The 21100-nt window shown below is 50.1% G+C and overlaps 6 protein-coding genes across 6 annotated transcripts; 4 read left to right on the forward strand and 2 right to left on the reverse strand.

The window, feature by feature from the left end:
- Window positions 1–956: 956 nt before the first annotated feature.
- On the forward strand, window positions 957–2594 carry Z518_06028 (uncharacterized protein; the record flags this gene model as incomplete). The annotated part of the gene is made up of 1 exon (XM_013416838.1): window positions 957–2594. The coding sequence occupies one exon, from the start codon at window positions 957–959 to the stop codon at window positions 2592–2594; it is 1638 nt and encodes a 545-aa protein (XP_013272292.1).
- Window positions 2595–4485: 1891 nt separating this feature from the next.
- Z518_06029 (UDP-glucose 4-epimerase GalE) lies at window positions 4486–5688 on the forward strand (the record flags this gene model as incomplete). The annotated part of the gene is made up of 4 exons (XM_013416839.1): window positions 4486–4529; window positions 4586–5052; window positions 5104–5289; window positions 5354–5688. 4 exons carry the CDS (start codon window positions 4486–4488, stop codon window positions 5686–5688), a joined length of 1032 nt encoding a protein of 343 aa, XP_013272293.1.
- A 3154-nt stretch (window positions 5689–8842) lies between these two features.
- On the forward strand, window positions 8843–10626 carry Z518_06030 (uncharacterized protein; the record flags this gene model as incomplete). Its single annotated transcript, XM_013416840.1, has 4 exons — window positions 8843–8934; window positions 8967–9379; window positions 9437–9723; window positions 9820–10626. The coding sequence occupies 4 exons, from the start codon at window positions 8843–8845 to the stop codon at window positions 10624–10626; spliced, it is 1599 nt and encodes a 532-aa protein (XP_013272294.1).
- A 1393-nt stretch (window positions 10627–12019) lies between these two features.
- Window positions 12020–14572, reverse strand: Z518_06031 (uncharacterized protein; the record flags this gene model as incomplete). Its single annotated transcript, XM_013416841.1, has 1 exon — window positions 12020–14572. One exon carries the CDS (start codon window positions 14570–14572, stop codon window positions 12020–12022), a length of 2553 nt encoding a protein of 850 aa, XP_013272295.1.
- A 1012-nt stretch (window positions 14573–15584) lies between these two features.
- Z518_06032 (uncharacterized protein) lies at window positions 15585–16830 on the reverse strand (the record flags this gene model as incomplete). Its single annotated transcript, XM_013416842.1, has 3 exons — window positions 15585–16274; window positions 16313–16443; window positions 16497–16830. 3 exons carry the CDS (start codon window positions 16828–16830, stop codon window positions 15585–15587), a joined length of 1155 nt encoding a protein of 384 aa, XP_013272296.1.
- A 2513-nt stretch (window positions 16831–19343) lies between these two features.
- Window positions 19344–21092, forward strand: Z518_06033 (uncharacterized protein; the record flags this gene model as incomplete). Its single annotated transcript, XM_013416843.1, has 4 exons — window positions 19344–20108; window positions 20157–20404; window positions 20453–20852; window positions 20907–21092. 4 exons carry the CDS (start codon window positions 19344–19346, stop codon window positions 21090–21092), a joined length of 1599 nt encoding a protein of 532 aa, XP_013272297.1.
- Between the last annotated feature and the right edge of the window lie 8 nt (window positions 21093–21100).

Raw genomic sequence — 21100 nt, forward strand, 5'->3', positions numbered from 1 at the left:
ACCTTCGGGCACGCATTGAACTATTCAGCTCGATGCAGAACTATCAACGCCACAGTGAATGAGGCCTTTCTTTCTAGAGTGACGTGAAGCAGTACAAATGACAGATACTGCTTCAGCCGTTGGATCAATAGCCTTGAGAGAAAGAAATCCATTTCTCATGGCGGATGGATTCGACGAATCAAAAGGGACAAATTAAGCGCAACCAAGAGATTCAGACTCCATCATACCACCCGGAGAAACTCTTGATGGCTTCCGGAGCAGCCAGCAGTGAGTGATGCGTAGAACTAACAGGTAATCTTCCTCCCTTAGCTAACGATCCTTCTCTCGATTCAAAACTGAACAGAAAAATGAGGTTGATGTCGATCAGATCTGGGGATGTTCTTGGGTTTTGCTTCTGGAATTCACCAACGCTAATTACTGGAACGTTTATGCGAACAAGGCTCTCCATTTGCATAACAGAAAGTCAAAATGAATGTACTAGGAGGCCCACTCCGCCTAGGTTTTCCTTTGGGGTATGTAGGCTTGCATCAGGCGAAAACACTATCTTGACCATCCCACCACCACTAGATACACCTGATTCCGAGATCCCTCGCTTTATGGCTGTCAGGCTTGCATATTGTCTTGGAAAGGTGGTAAATGACAAGCGACATGCCCTCCTCAATAACAAAGTAGGAGAAGAGCAAGCGCAAGGTATAAGAACAGCTTCATGTCTCGACGTCGAACCATCGTTTCTTCATCTTTTCCCTTCATCAACAACTTCATCTTCTTCTTTTATCCTCCACCTCCAATCGTACCAACACTCACGTCAAGGTGGTCAAATACCAAACTCAGGCGACCCCTGGGCCCAGAGCCTTCCTAAGCATTCCCCTTGTAGTATATCATCTACCCTGCACCCGGCTTGATAGCTACATTCCTCCCACTGCCTGATTTCCTTCTTCCTCTCCATAACGACCAACATGGTCACCGTATCGCGCCCTGTGGCTCAAGGAACCTTTGAAGAATATTACCAGCTGTTCAACACCACAAATGATACAACCCAAATGCGGATTCTCAAAAACTACCTTCACCCAGCTGTGGCTCCGGATTTGTCGTTCCACGGCTTCCAGGAAAAATTCCAACATGCTACTAAACAAGAGCAGCGCGAAATTCATAGGCGGGTCTATTCCAAACTCATCCCATCTCCTTATCGACCTAGGTCTGCTTACACGAAGGAGAATCTAATCCTTCTCGTCCACCCAACCCGTGCAGGTGAAGAAATGAAATGTTACCTCCTACCCGGAGCCCTCTTCCAAGGCGGCGTCGGATACAGAATCAACTGCTACGAATTCCTTGAGGCAGTCTACCAGGGTGTCCGAGTCGACGGCATGATCCGTGTCATCAGAAGACTGATCGACTACTACGATTTTCTCATCCCACAAACAGATGATCAACGCCTAGACAAAGGCGCCCTGCAAGATTTAGCCTGGGCCACTCTCGGTGTTCTCGGTCCCATATTCGGCCCCATGCTCAGACGACAGTCCAAGATCCTCGATAAATCCTGCTTCATCCGTCAGTATTACATGGACCTGTACATGACGAACCTCCTGGGTGAAAAGGTGACCGTCCAACATCGCGCTGATAAGACCATTCCTGTTCTCTTGCGCATTGGTGTTGACAATTACGACAATATCCTGACTCATGAGACGACTGGCATCTTGTGGGATTGGTACCCTGACTGGGACAACCTGATTGGGACAATGTATGTGAAAGATGAGAATGGTGCACCGCATGCCTTTGAAATCGATGATTTGACTATGGATTGGAACCCAGAGGTTCTCACACCTGTTGACGGACCAAAATGGGTGGTTGTTCCAAGATGGTCCAAGATTCGCTCCAGGAGTAACAGCAACAGCAACAACAACATTACTGCCACCAAGAATGTCAATACTGATGTCGCTGCCGGGGTCACTGCCGATATCAAAGCTGATAAAGTCATGAATCTTGGCACGGAAAATGACGCCGACACGGAAACAGTCAACAATAACGGTGTCCCTCTTGTCGCAATTGACCAATCCCGTCGCCAGAACAACAGCAACAACAATAATCATCAGCACAATCAGGAACTTCCATCTCTGGACCAAACAGAGGCAGCCAGAACATTCCTCCCCGTGCCGTCCCCATATTTCAATCATGACGGACAGGACACGGCCATGCCGCGACCTACCCCTGAACCATACGTACATGTGAAGTTTCCAATGCTCGCTGGTGACGCTGACCCCCACTACCCTGATGACGATGACTATGACGATGAGATGGTGGAAGTCGAGTATGATCAAGAGCAAGATCCTACACCTTCTGAAAAAGACTCAGAACAAGAAGGATTCGACCAAAGCCAATCCCAAGAGCAACAGGCCCATCCACCGCCTTGGCCACACTATTCGGACCAGCAACAACAACAACAGCAGCAGCAGCAGCCACAAACTGAGGTTTATCGGCTAACACAGCCGCTGCTACAAAGGAATCAATACACTATCGAACTTCCAGAAGGAGTACGAATCGTGGTCTACTTCTCCAAATCGGGGTCTAGGTCTAGGAGTAGATCTCGGTCCGGTTAATCATCGTCTCATCATCGTCGTCATCATTAGATGGCCAGACGCTACAGAATGGCATGGCGTCGTAATGGTGGGGTAAGATGATCTACTGGACATTTCATTTCTATATTCACATATTTCTTGAATAGTGATGATGGAGTTAGCAGCGCTACTTTCTCTGAGAAACTCAAACACAAAAAAAAAAATTCCTGCGAGGCAAAAGGGGACAGAAAGATCAAAATTGAATTCAACAACCCTCCCCCCCCCCAAAAGGACGAAAGAGTCAGAATGCCAGAATGAAAACACAGAATCAATGAGATTACGGGACAATGAAGAATGAATGCATGAAGGCATGAAGTCCCAAGACAAAACAAACCAAAGCAACAACACAAGGCCGGCACAAAAGGACGGCACTGGCAGAGGGGAGGGGAGGCAGGAAGAGGGTACCAAATCACGGTACGACATTCTCTCGGGGTGAGAGAGCATAGAGAGAGGAGATTATGGCTATCATAATGGTTTGTGAGTGAGGTTGAGAGAGATGACATGCCACAAAGCAGGAGTACCTTAGAAAGAGCCGGGGAATGGCCTGGGACTTCATGGCTAGAAAGGTCTTTCTCTCTCTCCTGCTTTCTGTCAGTACTCTTTGCGGCATCTCTCTTCTCCGTACCAAAGGGAGAACGATAAGGAGAGAGAGGGAGATCGCGATGGAGGACGAAGATGGGGTAGAGAGAAGGGATGGAGGAGGCGACAGAGTGAGGGTATGTTTGCTCAGTATCAATTGTTCGGATCAGGTTAGATGTTGGATGTTGTTGGACTTGGGGTTGGGATGCGTGGGCCGGGTGACGATGCTCCTCTTTTTGGGTTTCCTTTTGCATAGCCTCTTTTGCGTTTCTCTTTCTCTTCTCGATGGTGACCATGTTGGGGTTGGCAAGGGTATTGGGCGTTGAGTGTTGAGTATTGAATGTTGTTGCTTTATGTCTTTTCCTTACCTTCGTCCAATCATTGCTCCTTACTCATGTTGTAAAGACGGATTCTCGATACCTCAGTATGTGAAAAACAATACCGCGATCAAGATGTCTATTGCAACTGCCATGGGAAGGACGTCGTAGAGTATGTAGTCGACATGCTGGCCGTATCACATGGCCAGAATATCTGTTATAGGGGTTGAGGAGGAGAGTGACCAACTTCGCCAATGACATTGACTCGAGCAGGGCCCCGCCCCATGAAACGAGGCGTGTCATCATAATGAGCTTTGAAAACGTTATGAAGCTGTCTCTACCTGTGTTTCTCTTGATCGACTGAAGAATTTGGGTATATCTCCTCAAGAGGACACTTCCGGAATATATTGCATTGGCATGATTGAAGTTTTCCTTTGTACGAGAAGGGTAGGCAGAAGGTTCAAACTGGATTCGAAGGCCGCGGTTGACTCCTGGTATTGATGCTGCAATTCAATCCTTACTTTGAAGTTGTCCGCGTGATAACCTTTGCCCTCTGAGAATGCTCTCGGAATCCTGGCGGAAAAACGGGACACTTTCGAGTTATTTCTTTCCCTGCTAACTCTGGCGTTAGGCACAATTTACTATAATCGAACCAACCGGTTGATTGCGAGGTGTGGCACCTGATTCTCGATTGGGAAGAGAGCATCCTTCATGATACCATCAAATTGTTCTTTAGTAGCGTGATGTGGTTGATCCCACTAGCAGTTTTTGCCTCAACAAATGGCTCGATTTCCGATACCCGCATGCTTTGGAGGTTCGTCGTGCGGGCCAATTCGGACCCGAAGGTTTCCACCAGTCTTTGACTTCAAGAAATCCCCTCGTTTTCAAAGTTGAAGAATCAATATACTAGATTCTTTTGCAACGGCATCTGAAGCTGAGAACCTCAACTGGCTTCGTCACACAGATATTCTTTCCTCATGGCAATCAAATCAGAAACTTCAAGAACTATCCTTGTCACCGGGTACGTGGGATCCGGCCTGGGCGCGGAAAGGCGACATCTTAGCTAACTTTACTTAGTGGTGCCGGATACATAGGCTCTTTCACCGTTCTCGACCTTTTAAACTCGGGCTTCGAGGTCGTCGTTGTCGACAACCTAAGGAATGCCTCAAAGAATGTCTTCGACCGAATCCGCCGCCTGGCTGGAAAATCATCAAAATTCTACGAGGTCGATGTTACAGATCAGTCAGCGCTGGATGCAGTGTTTGTTGAGAATCCTGGAATCGAGGCTGTGATCCATTTCGCGGCCCTCAAGGCCGTGGCGGAGAGTCGGATCATTCCTCTGGAGTATTACCACAATAACGTTGGAGGGACCATTAGCCTGCTGAGATGCATGGAGAGACATGGCGTCCATCAACTCATCTACAGCTCCAGTGCGACGGTGTATGGTGACGCTACCCGGTTCGAAGGCATGATTCCCATTCCCGAGGAATGCCCCCTCGACGCTGTTCAACCCTACGGTCGAACAAAAATCACCAGCGAACGAAGTTGGTATTCTGGCACAAAGGAAGCTGTATTGGATTTAATTTGACTGGCAGTCATCGCCGATTCCTGCGAAGCAAATCCACATCTCCGGGCTGGATTGCTGCGTTACTTCAATCCCGTGGGCGCACATCCATCCGGTCTCATAGGTGAGGACCCAAAGGGTATTCCAAACAATTTGCTTCCACTGATCGCCCAAGTGGCGATTGGTAAACGAGAAAAACTCACAGTCTTCGGTAACGGTATCTTCTTCTCCCAAGGCATGGCCAATGTAACTTCAATTCCGCTAAAATTATCTTTGGGCAGATTTTGACACCCCCGATGGCACTCCTATTCGTGATTATCTTCACGTTGGTGATCTTGCCGCTGGCCATTTGTCTGCGCTTGAGAAAATCCGACAATTCCCTCCCGCGGACAGATGTCGAGTGTGGAATCTCGGCACCGGACAAGGTGCGACCGTCTTGCAGGTCATTCACGCGTTCGAGGCCGCTACTGGTCTCAAGATACCATACGAGATAGGTGGGCGAAGGCAGGGTGATGTCTTGAATTTGACGGCCAAAGTGGACAGAGCAGAGAAGGAGTTGAATTGGAAGGCAAAGAAGACTCTGGAGGAGGCATGTAAGGATTTATGGAAATGGTGAGTGCATCGGCTATTTTTGAAGGCGAGCGATGATTGACTCCGAGACAGGACGTCTGAAAATCCTGACGGATACTCATCGAATGCTTCTGCTTAAATTCAAGCGGTCGATGCACAGTTCAAGGACCTCCTGAATGTATGTCTTCGAGCACAAATTTGAAGGCTTCAATGCTCCAGCAGCCGCTGGAAATGGCGACAACGGCCTTTTCCCCTCGATACAGTTCAAGAGGGAGTTGCCTCAGTATAGCAGCAGTATATTCTGGCATGAGATCTCGTTGAGGTTCTTCCATCATTTCGAACCTGTACCAGGACAGTATATGTTAGAAGTCCTTCAGCTCATTCGTGGAGTTGAGATCCACTGGAGAGAACGATATCTTTGCTCACCTGACCAGAAACTTCCTGACCGTTGCGCTCCGCAGCAACGGTGGATAGGAGTGAAAGTGAAGGTGGCATGATTCAATTTCTGCCTCGGAACCCCATAGCGGTGCCTGGTGGATTCCTGAGCCGGATTCATGTTCAAGTGTGTGAGAATGCTGACACAGTCTGAGAGAGAATCGCTTCCATAGCACAAAGCGTGACTCACAGCAAGGAAAACGAGCAATGAATAGGTTGTCGTGGCGTAGGCAAACATGTTGCAGCATCGAAGATAGATCTGATACTTCTGATGTCACCGGGTCGAGCAGAGATTTTCAACAGTTCTTGCTCAAAAGTAGCAATTCGTACGGCCACACGGCCCGCCAAGGATATATGACCAGCCAGTGCTCGTTTTCGGCGACGATGCAGGCACTTTCTTGGACCTCAAGTTGGGTATAGTCACAAAGGAGACAAGAGCCGTGTGGCTTGCGGTAAGAAGTCATGGGCTTGGTCTCGGCGGCGGGCTCTTCCGGCAGATATGAAGTCGCCCACGCCTGGCAATGAGGATGGGGTTGGAGCATCCCATCATGGTACCGGTAGGCTTCATGAGATGACGAGACGTCCCGATACAGTTTGATCCAGGTTGGAATCACAAGGGACTTTGTCAACAAAGCCTCATCCTGTCTAGACGTATCAACTGTGATCTGGACGAAAGCAAATTCAAAGCACCTTTCTTTCACGGCATCAGCACAGAGCAATCGAGATGCCAAAGTTTCTGAATTATCAATAATGACGCTTGTTCCGTCATGAGTTTGAGAACTCAGCACTCTGTTTATATGGTGCTGAGGCCTGATGGTCAGACTTCAACGCTGCAAAATCATTCTCAAAAAAGAATGAATTTGCCCGTGTGTTCCCGGGCATAGATAACAGTTTGAGCGTTCTCTCAGACCCAGACTGCGAAATCATGGGGGGAATGGAACGTGTGCCAGATTCATGTGATGGTATAGAGCCGGAAAATAGTGCCTCTTGCTGCCCTCTATGCCACGCTTTTTCTTAGGGTGGGTATGTAAGGAAGGGCTTGGATATTGACTGACTGCCATGGACGTCTGGTTCTATGTGGAGAGACAAGAACCCATGTCTGCCGCAGCAGACTGTACCATCCGTGAGGAACTTCATCCAGAACGGTCAATGTCTTCGCTGGTGGTGATGTAGACATGGCGGACTGCTACTGCGTGTGTATGTGTATGATCGTCAAATACAATCTTTAGTGGACTGGAGCGGGATCATGGAGCTCAGTGATATCTAAGACACCTCAACTGTATGGTAAAAGCGTATTGTCCACATAAGACTGCACTTCTTCCGGGTCAACATTTCGTGTTAGTGTCCACAGGGGTTGAACAGGGGGCTATAATGTATAGGTTCCACCATTGAAACACTGGTGGGGGGTTTCCATAGACGACGTTACTGGCGGTTACTCTGCGCGACGACGAGGTATTCGCATGTCTATAAAGAAACCCTCAGCAGCTCAACAAGTAGATAGAGAACAACAGCCTTTTGGTGATGGCAAAGTCTATGGACGGCATCGAAGATGTGGAACGGCTCGTCAGAAATTGCAGCAGATATCGTTCATGAACTCCTCGAATCGTGTGTCGGGCTCTCTGATATCATTTCAGGTACAATGGCCTTGACCTACATGACTAGGCCACAAAGAAGATCAAGTGGCTTTTTCAGTAGAAGCACGTCCTCAGCCAAGGGGGGATTGGTGCACTGGAACAAGGATGTTCCATTCCGGACGGAGACAGTATCACGTGATCGATCCCGCAAAGTGGCCGGACCTGATTGGATGATGGGGAAATGCCAACACATCAACTTGTCCAACAATGCTAGTGAGATATCCAAACCCAAACCACTAAGATTGATCTCTTTCGAAGATCTGCATGGATGATGGAAACGAGTCGACCCATGCCAAGGGCTCCCAACGCATTTCATACATGCCTCTTTTCCCGGTCAGGTCAATATTCAACTCGACCCTTGTTCCACGGACAACATCCAGCCGCTGGTATAGCATGCAACATGTGGAGTCTTATCTTCTGAATTCTGCAGAAAATATGCACTTTCAATTTGGACTTGATGATTTCCATCCTAGCTTAGCTTGCTAAATTCATCCGCAATCTGCACAGTGCAAAAAAGGTGTCAATTTCAATGGAGACACGTAGCAGACAAGGGGCAGATCAGTATGTACATTCTGATCTCACCCACACCGTGCCTTTCTCTTTCATCAAATGACAATCGTCGGAGGGTATGGTTTGAATCAGTTCGGCCACTGACGGAGGGGACAGATACCAGATGGGTCCCGCTGACTTGGTCAACACACCCTCAATGGTATCGGTGACATAAAACGGTAAGCAATTTCACCACCCGGCTGATCTCTGGAGTTCGATCAGGTCATCGTGACACAGGTATCTCATTCCTGTTCACCTCTTTCCATTCACCCTCCAATCCCATATTCTGTGTCTTATTCCACACAATTCGTTTCTTGGTGTCCGGGATGGCTCTCTCTGAATACCTTCCCCTGCAGACCTACTCCCCATACTTCCTTATCCTCTCATGTCTGATTCTGTGGATAAGCTATGGCATCGGTCTTGTTATTTGTCGCCTATATTTCAGCCCCATTGCACATTTTCCCGGTCCAAAGATCGCCGCGGTGACATTTTGGTAAGAACATGATGGGCCGGGCAGAAAGAACATGATGGGCCGGGCAGAAAGAACATGATGGGCCGGGCAGAAAGAACTTCTCTTCGATGATGGATACAATCGACACATATTCGGTTGACCGCATGGAGAAGCGCCCTGGCGTGGATGGGCGCATCAAAAATTCTCTTAATCCCTGGAGAGGGTGTGTCTCGTCTTCTGACATCCTGAATCTAGGTATGAATTCTACTACGATGTCATTCTCGGTGGCCAATATACCTTCCGGATCATCGATCTGCACAAACAATATGGGCCCGTAGTCCGCATCAACCCGTGCGAGCTTCATTTCTACACGCCTCAATTCTACGAAGAGATCTACGCGGGGCCTACCCGCCGTCGAGACCGATGGGAATGGTACACCAAAGCCTTCGGCATGCCCGGTGCCGGAGCGAGCACGAATCCCCATGACTTGCATAAAGCTCGTCGAGCGGCTCTAAGCCCATATTTCAGCATGCAGAGTGTGCGCAAGTTGCAGGGCGTCATTGAGGAGAAAGCCGATTTATTGATGAAGAGGTTCAAGGGATTTGGAGAGCCCGCCCAGGAGAAGAAACCGATGAATCTCGAGGTGGCGTTTGCTGCTTATGCTTATGGTGCTTCTCACCTAGCACGCTTTCCCTTGTACGTACACTGATATTTACCATGTCCAGACGTGGTGGTAGAATACTCGTTTGCACGAAGTGAACACCATCTCGAGGCCGAAGATTTCGAACCATGGATGCAGAAAGCGGCCGTGGGCACCAGTTCGCTAGGCCAGATCGCAAAGCACATGTACTGGTTCTTCTGGATCATGCTGAATATCCCAGACTGGCTGGCCCGGAAGTTGGATCCGAACGGTAAGGCTGAGTATACGCTCACCTTTCGGGGAAGCGTGGAGGGGAACCCAATGCTGATCCGGGTTATTCTCACAGCCAGCCGATACCTGCAATTCAAGCGAGTAAGTGAAGAGGCCCAACTCCCCGCTCACCAACCACACAGGACGCCCTAAAGGCCTGCTCTTGATTCCATCGTGACTGACGCTCCTCGACGACAGGACATCAACACCCAGATCGAAAACATCCGCACCGGCCTCAATACGTCGCACAAAACCGCCTCTCATCCCACCATCTTCCACGAGATCCTCAACAGCTCGCTGCCCGAGGCTGAAAAACGCACATCCCGCCTCGCTGACGAAGGCGCCACCGTCGTCAGTGCTGGAACCGTAACCACTGCCTGGGCCCTCCCTGTGGCTGTCTTCTACTTACTCTCCAATGCCACAATCCTCCGAAATCTGAAAACCGAACTGTACGCCGCGATCTCAGACCCCACGAAATCCACACCGCTCGTCGAACTTGAACGCCTGCCCTACTTGACGGGCGTGATCCAAGAAGGTTTGCGTCTCAGCTATGGAATCTGCACGCGCCTTGAGCGCATTGCACCGGACGAGACGCTGTTCTTCCATGACAGCCACACGGATAAACAATGGGCTATCCCGCCGGGCACCCCGTGCAGCATGACTAGTATCCTCGTCCACCGAAACTCGGACATCTTCCCCGAGCCAATGACATTCCGTCCCGAGCGTTGGATCGAAAACCCGCGGCTTGACAAGTACCTCATCGCATTTTCCAAGGGGAAAATGCAGTGTTTGGGCATCAACCTGGCATATGCCGAATTATACCTCATGCTGGCCAAGTTGTTCCGCGTTTATGGAAGCAGAGAAGTCAGATTTGACGGGGACATTGGACGGTTGGATCTTTTTGATACTACGCTCGAAAGAGATATCGAGGTCGCGGAGGATAGGTTCATTCCGTTGCCAAGAAGGGATACAAAGGGCGTGAGGGTCATGGTGGAATTGTTCTAAGGACAGGAAGATGGTTTTTGCTTATGCTAAGAGTCTCAGGCGCGAGTTGCGGAGAAAGCATCAGGGTCGTTGGCGTGAAACGTTCCATCTTCATCTCCAGGGTCTCCCAGCCTCCCTACCACATCTAGCTTGATCCCCCGGCTCTACCGTCGGGCATAGCTTCCTGTCCTAATGATCAGCGACAAAATATGAAATCATTTTGCCCTCAACGCAAATCTTTTCGATCTATCTAGATCTAGAGTCCACGGGATGGAATGGAATGGGACCCCAGACCCGTGCTGTGTCTTTGCACAAAAATTGTACAGAGAGGTCGGAGAATGGCTCCAGAACTGGCATCATGTCATCTTTCCGCTCTTGCTCGAGCAACGCCCGTCTTTCTCTTGGTCTCCAGTGCCTTTTCCCTTTCCAACCAAGCCAATACTATCTAGATTGCAATGCTAGTGTCCTCTACTGATACCATTCAGAATGGAATTTTTTCATTACTCCCCTTCTTGCCGCTGATCCTCGAGCCATTCCGAATGTATTACCCTTTACTTTTGCTATTCCGGCTGCCGTGGCTCCTGTCATTGCCGACCTCAAAGCTTAGGCTCCAGTTACGTCGAGTTTGATGCAAACTACTGAAACTCGGATCGATGGGAAGTGGTCGAATTGATGGACGGAAAGGCTCGTGTAATGCATTGTGCCAGCGCTCTAAATGTCGACGACCAATCGATCAGGTGCCGCACTCGTGAAAACAAATCGGCGACAAACCAAAAGAGGGCCTGGTATTGATAGACATGGCCCAAACAAGTGATGACGAAGGGAATTGTATTCAGATATGGCAAATGACATCAGAGACCCAAGACAGTTTTTGAGCATCAGAACCGAAACCGACACATACTGTAGCATCTATCCAATGCATCCAATGGTATATGGTGCAGCCAACTTTTACCCGGGCCGAAAGCAAACGCAGCCATGGTAACATTTGGTCCGAAGCTTTCACCAACCGACGCGCACAGCGCTATCAGGATGGAACGGCTCAGCCCACGAAATAGAGGTGCACGGGATTCATCGTCCAAAGAGTCACGGACCGGAAGTCTGGTCGAGGCATCGTCATCCTGCTGCTCGAACTCATGTACATCTGCCTGTCCAGGAGACGGAATCACATGTTTTACGGGGAGTGAAAGAGCGAGACCGGATCCGGCTGGCGGTACGGACGCGCAGGCTGAGGCACTTTCGATGTCCCAAAAAGCTCGGGAGATAGACAACAACTGTTGGCGCCATCCCGGGAGAGTTGGCAGATGCTGCGCATAGATAAGTCCTTCATTGTAAGTCGTGAGGACAGTGTGAGCGCGCCAATGATTGAAGTTCAACCGAGGATGAACCGAGACAAGACCCTTGTTCTAGCCTATTATCACACGATGAGCATCTCATCGACCTCCCAACCTTGATAATTCTCACTCTCTTGCCAGGAAAACACCCCTTTCCACTCCCACGATGATCTATTGTTAAAGCTAGCGCAAATCGCGGCGATCAGTCCGAAATTCTCTCCTCTTTGGCTGCTGCCAACGTACGGGGAGACACCGTCTTCAGCGAGTGCCCTGACAAGCCTTAGCTCTGCTCCTTGATTTAACAGTGCTTCGAGTGTATGCCAGGCCAAAGCCTCGTCCGGATGAGCATACACCAGTTCGGCGTTTTCCAGATCCATTTCATCTTCCTGGTAAGCCTCGAGAGGAGCGGTCATGTGGCAACACAGCTCCCGGGCATCTTCTAAAAATGCCGGTTCAATGTTGACCACCCGCCACCGCCCGAGTAACCCATTGGGAGTGATAGCTGCAGAGAGGCTGCCATCACCGTCATAACACGGAAACCGCACGGTGTATTCTTGCGTCCTGCCCTCCGGCAGGTCCACAGTTCGGTGATTCGGACGAATGTACGGTGACGCAGGTGCCCATGCCCATCCTTGCATTTCTGCCACTCTTGGAGCGCTGGAGAGTAAGTAGCCAGTTCTGACGCGAGACTGATTCTTCCATAGATCAACGGCCTTTCGGTGGACGGGCGCATTGATCAGGAGACTCCAGCAGATGATGACGTCTTCCGGCCAGGAAGTGTGACGCTGGCTGAGGAGATAACCTGCTTCTTCGACAGTCTTGGTGGAGGTGAGGTCTGAATGTGGGATCAGATGTTGCGCGCTGCCCAGTAAGACTGCGATGTCAATTGCCCCCTGTTCGTGGAGAGTGACGAGAGCCTCACGAAGAGATAGGACTCGGTCTTGTTCGCAGAGCAAGTAGATCGCCCGGCTACCACGAATGCCTTCCAATAACGTCCAGCCACGGACGGTCCAGTCACTTACTAACAGTGTCGACACCAGTGTCTCGATTTCGGCGACAGTGGGATCAGGCCATGCCACGTCAATGGCTTGAACGTCAGCATCAATGACCAGGGTCACCTTTGCCGTGGCGAAAATATGGTTGATGTTGTCAATGGCCTGCCGTCGAAGAGTCAGCTCGCTTGGAATGCATGCCGCGTCAATCCAATAGGTGTCGCACTCGAACAGATGGGCCAAACGACAATATCGTTGATGGAGACAAGCATTGATACCGGATTCCGGGCGACCACCTTGCCCGTGGCTCCACACATGGGAGATTGCTAAAGTCTTTGAATTGACGACAGCATACACCAGGCACGTCGCGTCCTCGGCGGCAACAATAGCTGCGGGCTTGGGGCTTTGGTGGTATGATGAGGCATCCCAGCTGATCTTTTCGCATTGCCTGTCGCAGATGGACGAATGCGCGGACTGTGCGGCAGTCTCGGCGGCCGTGAAGCGCTGACAGGTCTCTGGCTGGCCACCTTCGCAGGTGTGGTTCGACCCTTGGATACACCTTCCAGGCCGGCCATGGAAGTGAGCATCAAATCTTGCAATCATGCGGCGGAAATCAAGTCCAACCGATGTTCGGCTTGTTCTCAAAAGCTCAAATGCCCAGTTGCACAGGTATTCAGTGCAGTTGCCCCGATAGTCATCTCGTGAAAGCCACTCTAATTCATGAACGCCACGAACAGCCAGGAGAGAATTCCAGGTTGACGAATACCCATGAGTAAGTTGGACTCCGATTACGTAGTAGAAGTGAAGCATCACGGACCGTTGCCATGCCGACCACAAAAAGACCTTGATGATGGCCATGGCCTGTTCATGATCGTCTCGGTTTTGAGGGAATAAGGCATCTTTCAAAGCACGACCTTGGGATGAAGAGTCTTCAAATGGTGCTTTTATCCCGAAAGACACAGCATCAGACATGCTGTGGTACCCATCGAACAATTCGGAAAGCAAGTTGACGTATTTCAGTGATCGCTGAGCGAGGTTGTGGTTTGGCTGGGTGCCGTGGTTCGCAAAAGCCGCTGCCAGTTTTAAGGAATTAGTATCAACATATGTAGTCACGTACAGATTGTCCCAGGCGAGGTCCTGCAGCTTTCTCAACAGATCAAGAATCGAGTCCGCCCCCCCGGGACTTTGCGTATGGAAGTGAGATTGCGCCTCTGGCATAATGTATCTTGTAGCCCATCTGCCGTCTCTGATGCCGTCCCACAGAGTTGTCCCCTGTTCCCGCATCAAGCCGTTATTGAGAGGCAGCGAGAAGCTCCGTTGAGGGACTTTTGGCAGACGTGAGAGTAAATGTTCCACCTTGGAGTGTACGCCGTGAATGTCTGTGGGGTCCGACCCAGCGAGAGGAGAAGCCGGACGTGGTAAAAGTCGCGAGAGCTGCTGATCGAGCTCGTCAAAATGTCGCGCAGGATGATGCACACCCCTGAGAAGCGGCTCGCAGAATAGTCTCAATCGATATAATCGCTCATCCGTGTCTTCGATTTCTGCCAACGGGCAGTGGAGCCAATTGTCTGCATTCACACCAAGAAGGCTCTCAAGAACCTCCCCGAGAGGATAGCGAAGCCTGGGTCCGTGCATGCTAGACATCGGTCTGGAAACGTGAATGGATCAATGTAGCTAGATGGGGGACAAGGGCAGAAGATTGAGAGGCTGAAAATGAGGCTGAACAAGCGCCTCGTAAATGTACAGTCGTTGCCGGGAAATCCGCCCCGTTTCATTTTGCCATGGCCACCTTCATCTCTTGTCAACCTCCAACCCCGTTGACGTTTCCGCCTCGGTCGACCGTCCCGATTCAGCGTTAGCAGAAGGTAAAACTCGCATATCGGTCAAGCTGTAGAAACAGGAGAGTAGATTGAGCAATTCTAGGTTTATTGTAACTGTTGACTTCCTGGAGGCTGAAAAGGTGTTCTCAGAGTTAGAATCAGACATTCGATCGATATGAGCCCCTCAGAGCTCTAAACGGTCGGTTTTTCAGAGTCCATATAACTATTTGCACTATGTTATGGACATTTACTTCAGGAAGTCGATCTCGCCGCCAATCGATACAGTGTTATGACATCTTTCCGAGGCCTGTACCAGGCGCGGCCTATCGCTTTCTTGTACCTATAGTACGTCGATTCAAGAACTGACGTTGCGCAGCCACCGGACCATCCACAATGGAATCTTCCAGCCGACTCCTTGTCAGAAACAAGGCTCAGGCATCTGACGAGGTGCAGAGTCTGACTTGGACAACTTCGAGTGCCACAGTGTGAAGAATGACAACTGGTTTCAAGTTCCCACTGGACCGCGATTCTGGACGGGTTATACCACCGCCACCCAAGATGGACAATTAGCTAATGAAGACTTGGCAAATTGTAGCACAACGCTAGATGCATGGGAAATCTACCGCCGAATTAGGAGGGTGGTACGGGAGCTCGAGGGAGTCCAATGTATCTAGGATTGACGAAGCATAGAATCGTGATCCCGACCCAGATCAATCTATGTCACAGCAGAATGATGCTTCGCACACCGTACAGTCCTCGAAAACACCTCTCGAGTCCAAGGCTACCGCCTTGGAGTTTCCGGCGTGGTATCCGCTAGGTTTTCGATAGCAACCCAGTCACTGACTCTTTTCGACATTCAAGGTATGATCAGGAATAAGCCAACCATCATCGTCATCCCAGTCCAAGATTGGCCATCCCGCAACACCTAACATTCCCACGAGACGTTGGAGAAGCCATTGCATGTCCAAGAGCTCCACGCTCGGTAACGGTAGTTCCTCGGGGTCCTTGGTGTGGAGAGTGAGAATGTCTCCAAAACAAAGGCGCGGAGTTGAGCCATCATCCTCGCTGCGACACAAAAATTGGCCGGCAAATCCATCCAGGCCTTTTGATGATGTGGGTTCCGTAAGCAAATCAACCCGGCTTTTGATGTTGTAGTTGCCGAGAACTTGCCAGAAGAATTGAACTGTAAGCTGTTTCTGATCGCTTGAAAGTCCCAGCGGCTTCAGTGCGAACATTCCCTTGGTCCACTTCATACGAACGTCGCCATTGAGGCAGATGAGATTGAAGCACCGGTCCACGCCCCTATTAGGATTTTGAGAATCCGGAAAGATTGTCTTTTTCCATCTGTTGACCCGATCCTCGTCCCAGAAGATACCTAACAAATTCCAAAAGCTGGGGGCCACTCTCATGGCTTGGGGTTGGTCCTCTTTGGGAAGCGAATTGAGCATGCAGTAGGGGAATATATGGGCCGCCTCAGGAAACCACTGTTTCGTGAGAACACATTTGTGATCATCGCGCTCTTTGCACTGTGTATTGTCAGATACGAGTGTGCCAGACAATATACGCTTATCTTATGCGCCTGTTGATCCGACCGCTGCACCCATGATTGTCTGTCAGAATTCAGTTTGCGCTTCTTTCCATTTCCTGGACCTTGCGAGACGGCTTGTGATCTCGAATCCTGGAATCGCTGACTCCCTGTTAACAGTAAGCATAAACACCTCAATTTGACATACATCCTGGCAATTCACATTGCAACGGCAGGAGTGCTACCGACTCATCATAGCCGAGAATAACACGTGGAAAATCTTCACACACTTTGGAGACTTTTTGTAAGCAGTTCATATCGGCAAGCTGACAGCAAGCCCAGAAAGCAGGGGAGACGTTGGCGCCGGAGATCGCCTCCTTGATTTTGGTCAGGAGTTGGGTGCGCTCCGGTGAGCGTATGTTGTAATCCTCATTGCTGAAGTCAACCGAGTCAGTTCTAGGCGCTGGTGCCGTAGCCATTCTCTTTCGTGTTTTCTTGTGGCGTTGAAGGTGTTTGGGGGATCCTTTTCTGGACTTCTTCTTTGATATGGGGGCCATGTTGAAATTTTGTATCCTCGTAACGTTTCCGAGTGGAGTTCTGTTGAGGGTGCGCTCGGGAAAGATGTGACGGGTCGCCCGCGCGTGATGAGATTGGCCAGTCACATCGCAGTTGGGAAAACGACGCTGGGGCCTAGAGCAACCTGTGGGGTCGAAGTTGCCGGGCAGCAGTGGTGAGAATGGTCGATGTCGATGTCGGATGGGATGATGGCTTCATAGCGAGGTCAAAGACGGCAAGTATGCAGACCTAAAGTCTTGTCAAAAAAGAGTTCACAGGGTAGACGTCTTGGCAAGCCGTCACCTTTTCCAACCACATAATGCACTGCCTTTCATATAATTGCTACGCATGGAGCACTACGTAAGAGTGTGAAGACCTAAAAGGGGGCTAGAAATTCCATCAGCAAAGAGGTCCAAATTTGGCCGAAAAAGCCACCATGGCCTTAAACCTCTTGAAACAATACAGGTACTATCAGGGTCAAACGGTCAGACTTCAGGATGGAGGAAAAACTCGTGTGAAGATTGAGTCTATGGAGGAGGAAGAGTGCTTTATGTACACAGAGGCTGCCTAGGTAACAGCAGGGGTCTAGCTGTATACAGAACAGCTTATTCGAGGCTGACACAAACCGACTCTCCCTCGTTGCCAATTTTTCTACTTCAAAGGGTAGATTAAAGGGGCACTTTTGCAATACGTGCTAATGCTGCTAAGGTCCAGGAGACACTATGGAGATATTGCATAGTTCTTAGTGGAAAGGCGTGGAGCCCGTGTCGGCCGACATAGATGGGAGCCAAAATGATGAAGGGAGCCCCAAAACGATGAAGGAGCCCAAGTGATGAAGGGAGCCTAAAATGGTGCATGAAGCAGGATTCCCTCTTCAGAAGCATTTTTCTACATCACAGATTGACTTGGCTTGCATGCACGATAGCATAGGAACCGATAGAACTTGGATATTAGTGGGAGTTCCGAAAGATGCAGGTGTTCGTCAACCAAGTAAAGCAAAAAGTGACCCCCTTGCTTTACTTGGCTGATGGTGAAGCCTTGCTTTGCTTGGTTGGTTGACAGGAATGCTTTGCTTTGCTTGGTTCGTTGATGTTGCTTGATTCTTTCCTGGCAGGAGACGTTCATGATAGAAAACCGCGAAGCAATTCTGGGAAGGAACGGCTTATTTTCTGGAAGCAATAAGTGGGAAACACCTGTATTTGTAGTCGAACGCTGCATAGCTGCTAGAGCGGCTGGGACAGTCTATGAATAGAAGAATACCGCGACCCATCGGATCCGATCCATGGACCACGTCGACATCGAGGCTCGTCCGTTAACGCTCGGTTACGAACCATCTCGAGTGTGACTAGTAGAGCTTGTCTGAGGTGGTCCACAGACTGGATCCGATGGGTGACGAGAGGGGGATTTCATCGGATCCAATCCGTGGCTCATATCGAGTTGGGAGGGCGCCCCCCGGAGAGGTTACGTGATAACGCCAAGCCATATGCTTACGTGATTGGCCGGCTCGTCGCTCTTGGCGTCGCCGCACAACGCCAAGCCCTAACCAGGCGATTCCAAAATTAAAAAAATAATCCGAAGATTACCGAATCCTGTGCTCTGATTGGCTGACACCATCGGATCCAATCCATGGCCCACCCAGGAATGGGTAGAATGCCGCCTTTTTCTACCAGACCGCCCTGATCGGATCCAGTGTATGGATCACGTGTGGACGATGTTGATCACGGCGCCCTGTGCCGTACGATATCCCCGGACAATATTAAAGCCAGTTACGAGTGTAAAGGCCCTCAGGCGTCTCTCAGCTTCAGGAGGAGACCAAAAAACCTCGCCAGTGATAGGAATCTGACGCTAGGAGATAAGGAAAAGCATTAACAAGACTCTCAAGAGGCCCTGAGAACGCTTGCCAGACGTCGCCGACAAATGAAGTGGCCATTGGGGCATAGTAACAAGAGGGGGTCAAAGAAAGCTTTGCAACACCAGGAAAGTCTATACAATTATGGAGGGTTTGACAGAAAGCACTTAAATCGCGCGACTTGATATGGGTGCTTTAATTTTTGATGTTTTGGTACGTCGATTTGTGTGCGTTTTACCAAGGATTTTAGGTACCCTTTACATCATTGGTTGCATCTTTCCGTTCGCTACGCCGAATCGGATTTAGCAGGTCGCTATGGAACGAAGGTCGTTACGAGACATTCCCCTCAAACATGAAGGTGTGAGAACCACCATTGCCCTTCAAAACGCATTAGTTTAGTCGGTCTGATCCAGCGAGGAGCGTCTTCATTGGAAGGATGTTGATGGGGCTGGAGGTATGTGACGACCACAAGATTTGCACTGGGATGTCCTGATTTTGTCTGAGGAACTATGTTCGTACGGCTGGGTGGGATTTACATGTACAGCGCAAGGTGCAGGCTTGGCATCGTCACAACAAACATTTCATGATCCAACCCACCGAATTCTCCAATCGTCTTCTCGACGTCCGATCCCTGCGGGCGTGATTTGTATGCGTCACTGAGCTGATATGTGCAGCGTTGCCGCCGACGGCAGATTCTCCCCTAACGCCGTAGTCGCTGCATGGGTGCACGACGTGTACGTTGCTTTCGATCCAGACAGATATATCTTCCAACAAAAATCAACCTCAGACCAATCTCCATCCTGGACGACAGGCACAACCGGTCCGACAAGGGCCAAGAGAAAAACACCTCCGAAGAGAAGGACGCCTCCACTTAGAGAGACCAACTCCAATGTGAAGTTAAACCCTCCTACGGTTTCCGCGCCAGAGAAAAATCGACGTACTATATCTCAAAAAAAGAAGCGAGGTAGAGACCTTGAAGAGGAGGAAGGCAATGCTGCAGCACAGAGAGACCTAACGTCGCAACCTCGACCTACAACGCGATCGAGTGTTGTCCAACCCAGAAAGAAGCAGCGTAGACATTCCGAAGAAGGGGATGACAATGACGCAGCGCAGGGAGACTTAACGCCGCGACCTCGAGCTCGTAACCCGAGGCTCGCCCAACCCGAGGACTCAACCTATGTGCCGGCTCTCCAAAACAAAGCAACCTCTAGCTTGAGGTCTATGGAACAATCCGAGTCATCAGCTGCCACTTCACAAGGCACCTCTAAAAGTCCAATTGAACGAATAGGCGACCTTCGCTTTGCTAGGATGCCTATTCAGTATTATGACCTTTCAGAGAACCTGGAGAAGCTGCCATCTGACGCAAGAGACCTTTATGAGAAACTACGGGCGGTGGGGGGTGGGAGTGGCGTCATGCCTGCACACATCAGGGTAATTAGACCATAATTGAACGACTTAGACAATGTTAACCCCCTACAGGATGAGATTTTCGACCACGGCGGAAAGACGGACCTTCTACTCCCTCACATGTTTGATGAGACTTCGGTCGCGAGCGGTAGGCCAACGACCCAGTTACTTTCGGAACTATACAATGTCGATGAGATCTGTAAAGCAACAAAGCGGTGTTCACTTAATCGTCAAGCAGAACCTGCCTGGAATTGTGCAGTACACTACCCCATAATCAACCTGGCCCTGAGGATCTGTGAGGGCGTCGAAGTTCTAAATGTGTAAGGAGAATGTCCCGTAACTCCCAACGAAAGTACTGACCCTGTAAGCACAACGGCCAAAATCTGCCCTGCGTTTGACTACCGTGACATCGGGGGGAATACCCTGCCATCAAAGATGGTCGATTTTACCATCAATTTGGTACCGGATCATGATATGGATCATCGCATCACTGAGTCACTTGAAGTTCAACCCCCACATCTCCGAACCATCAATCAGTCCATGTATCACCCCCTTCGATTTACACCAACCATTGTCAGCATTGAAACTAAACCACCGGGCGGATCGGAACAGGACGCGGACATACAACTTGGCGTGTGGGTATCGGCGTCCTTCAAACGCATTCGCGAGCTTTGTGAGAACGGTCCTGTCCCGATCGCCTTGCCACTCTTGTACGTGCATGGCGACCAGTGGTTCTCCATGTTTGCTTGCGATACACAGAACGGTACAGTATGTATCTTCCGCATCGGTATTCCGACTCCAGATTCTCACAGCTCTCAACAGGAAATCCTGGCCAGATTTCTCGTGGGAAATACCAGCACCGTGCTTGGCTGCTACAAGGTGATGACAGCTATTCGCATTCTTAGCGAATGGGGCACGACAAGCTTTAAACAATGGTTCGGGTCAGCAGTCCTTCGACCTGGCACCGGAGTCGGTCGCTCCGCCGGTAGAGGGGTCGACAGAGGTTGAGTCTCCAC

Source organism: Rhinocladiella mackenziei, assembly GCF_000835555.1.
Source record: "Rhinocladiella mackenziei CBS 650.93 unplaced genomic scaffold supercont1.4, whole genome shotgun sequence".
NCBI lineage: Eukaryota > Fungi > Ascomycota > Eurotiomycetes > Chaetothyriales > Herpotrichiellaceae > Rhinocladiella > Rhinocladiella mackenziei.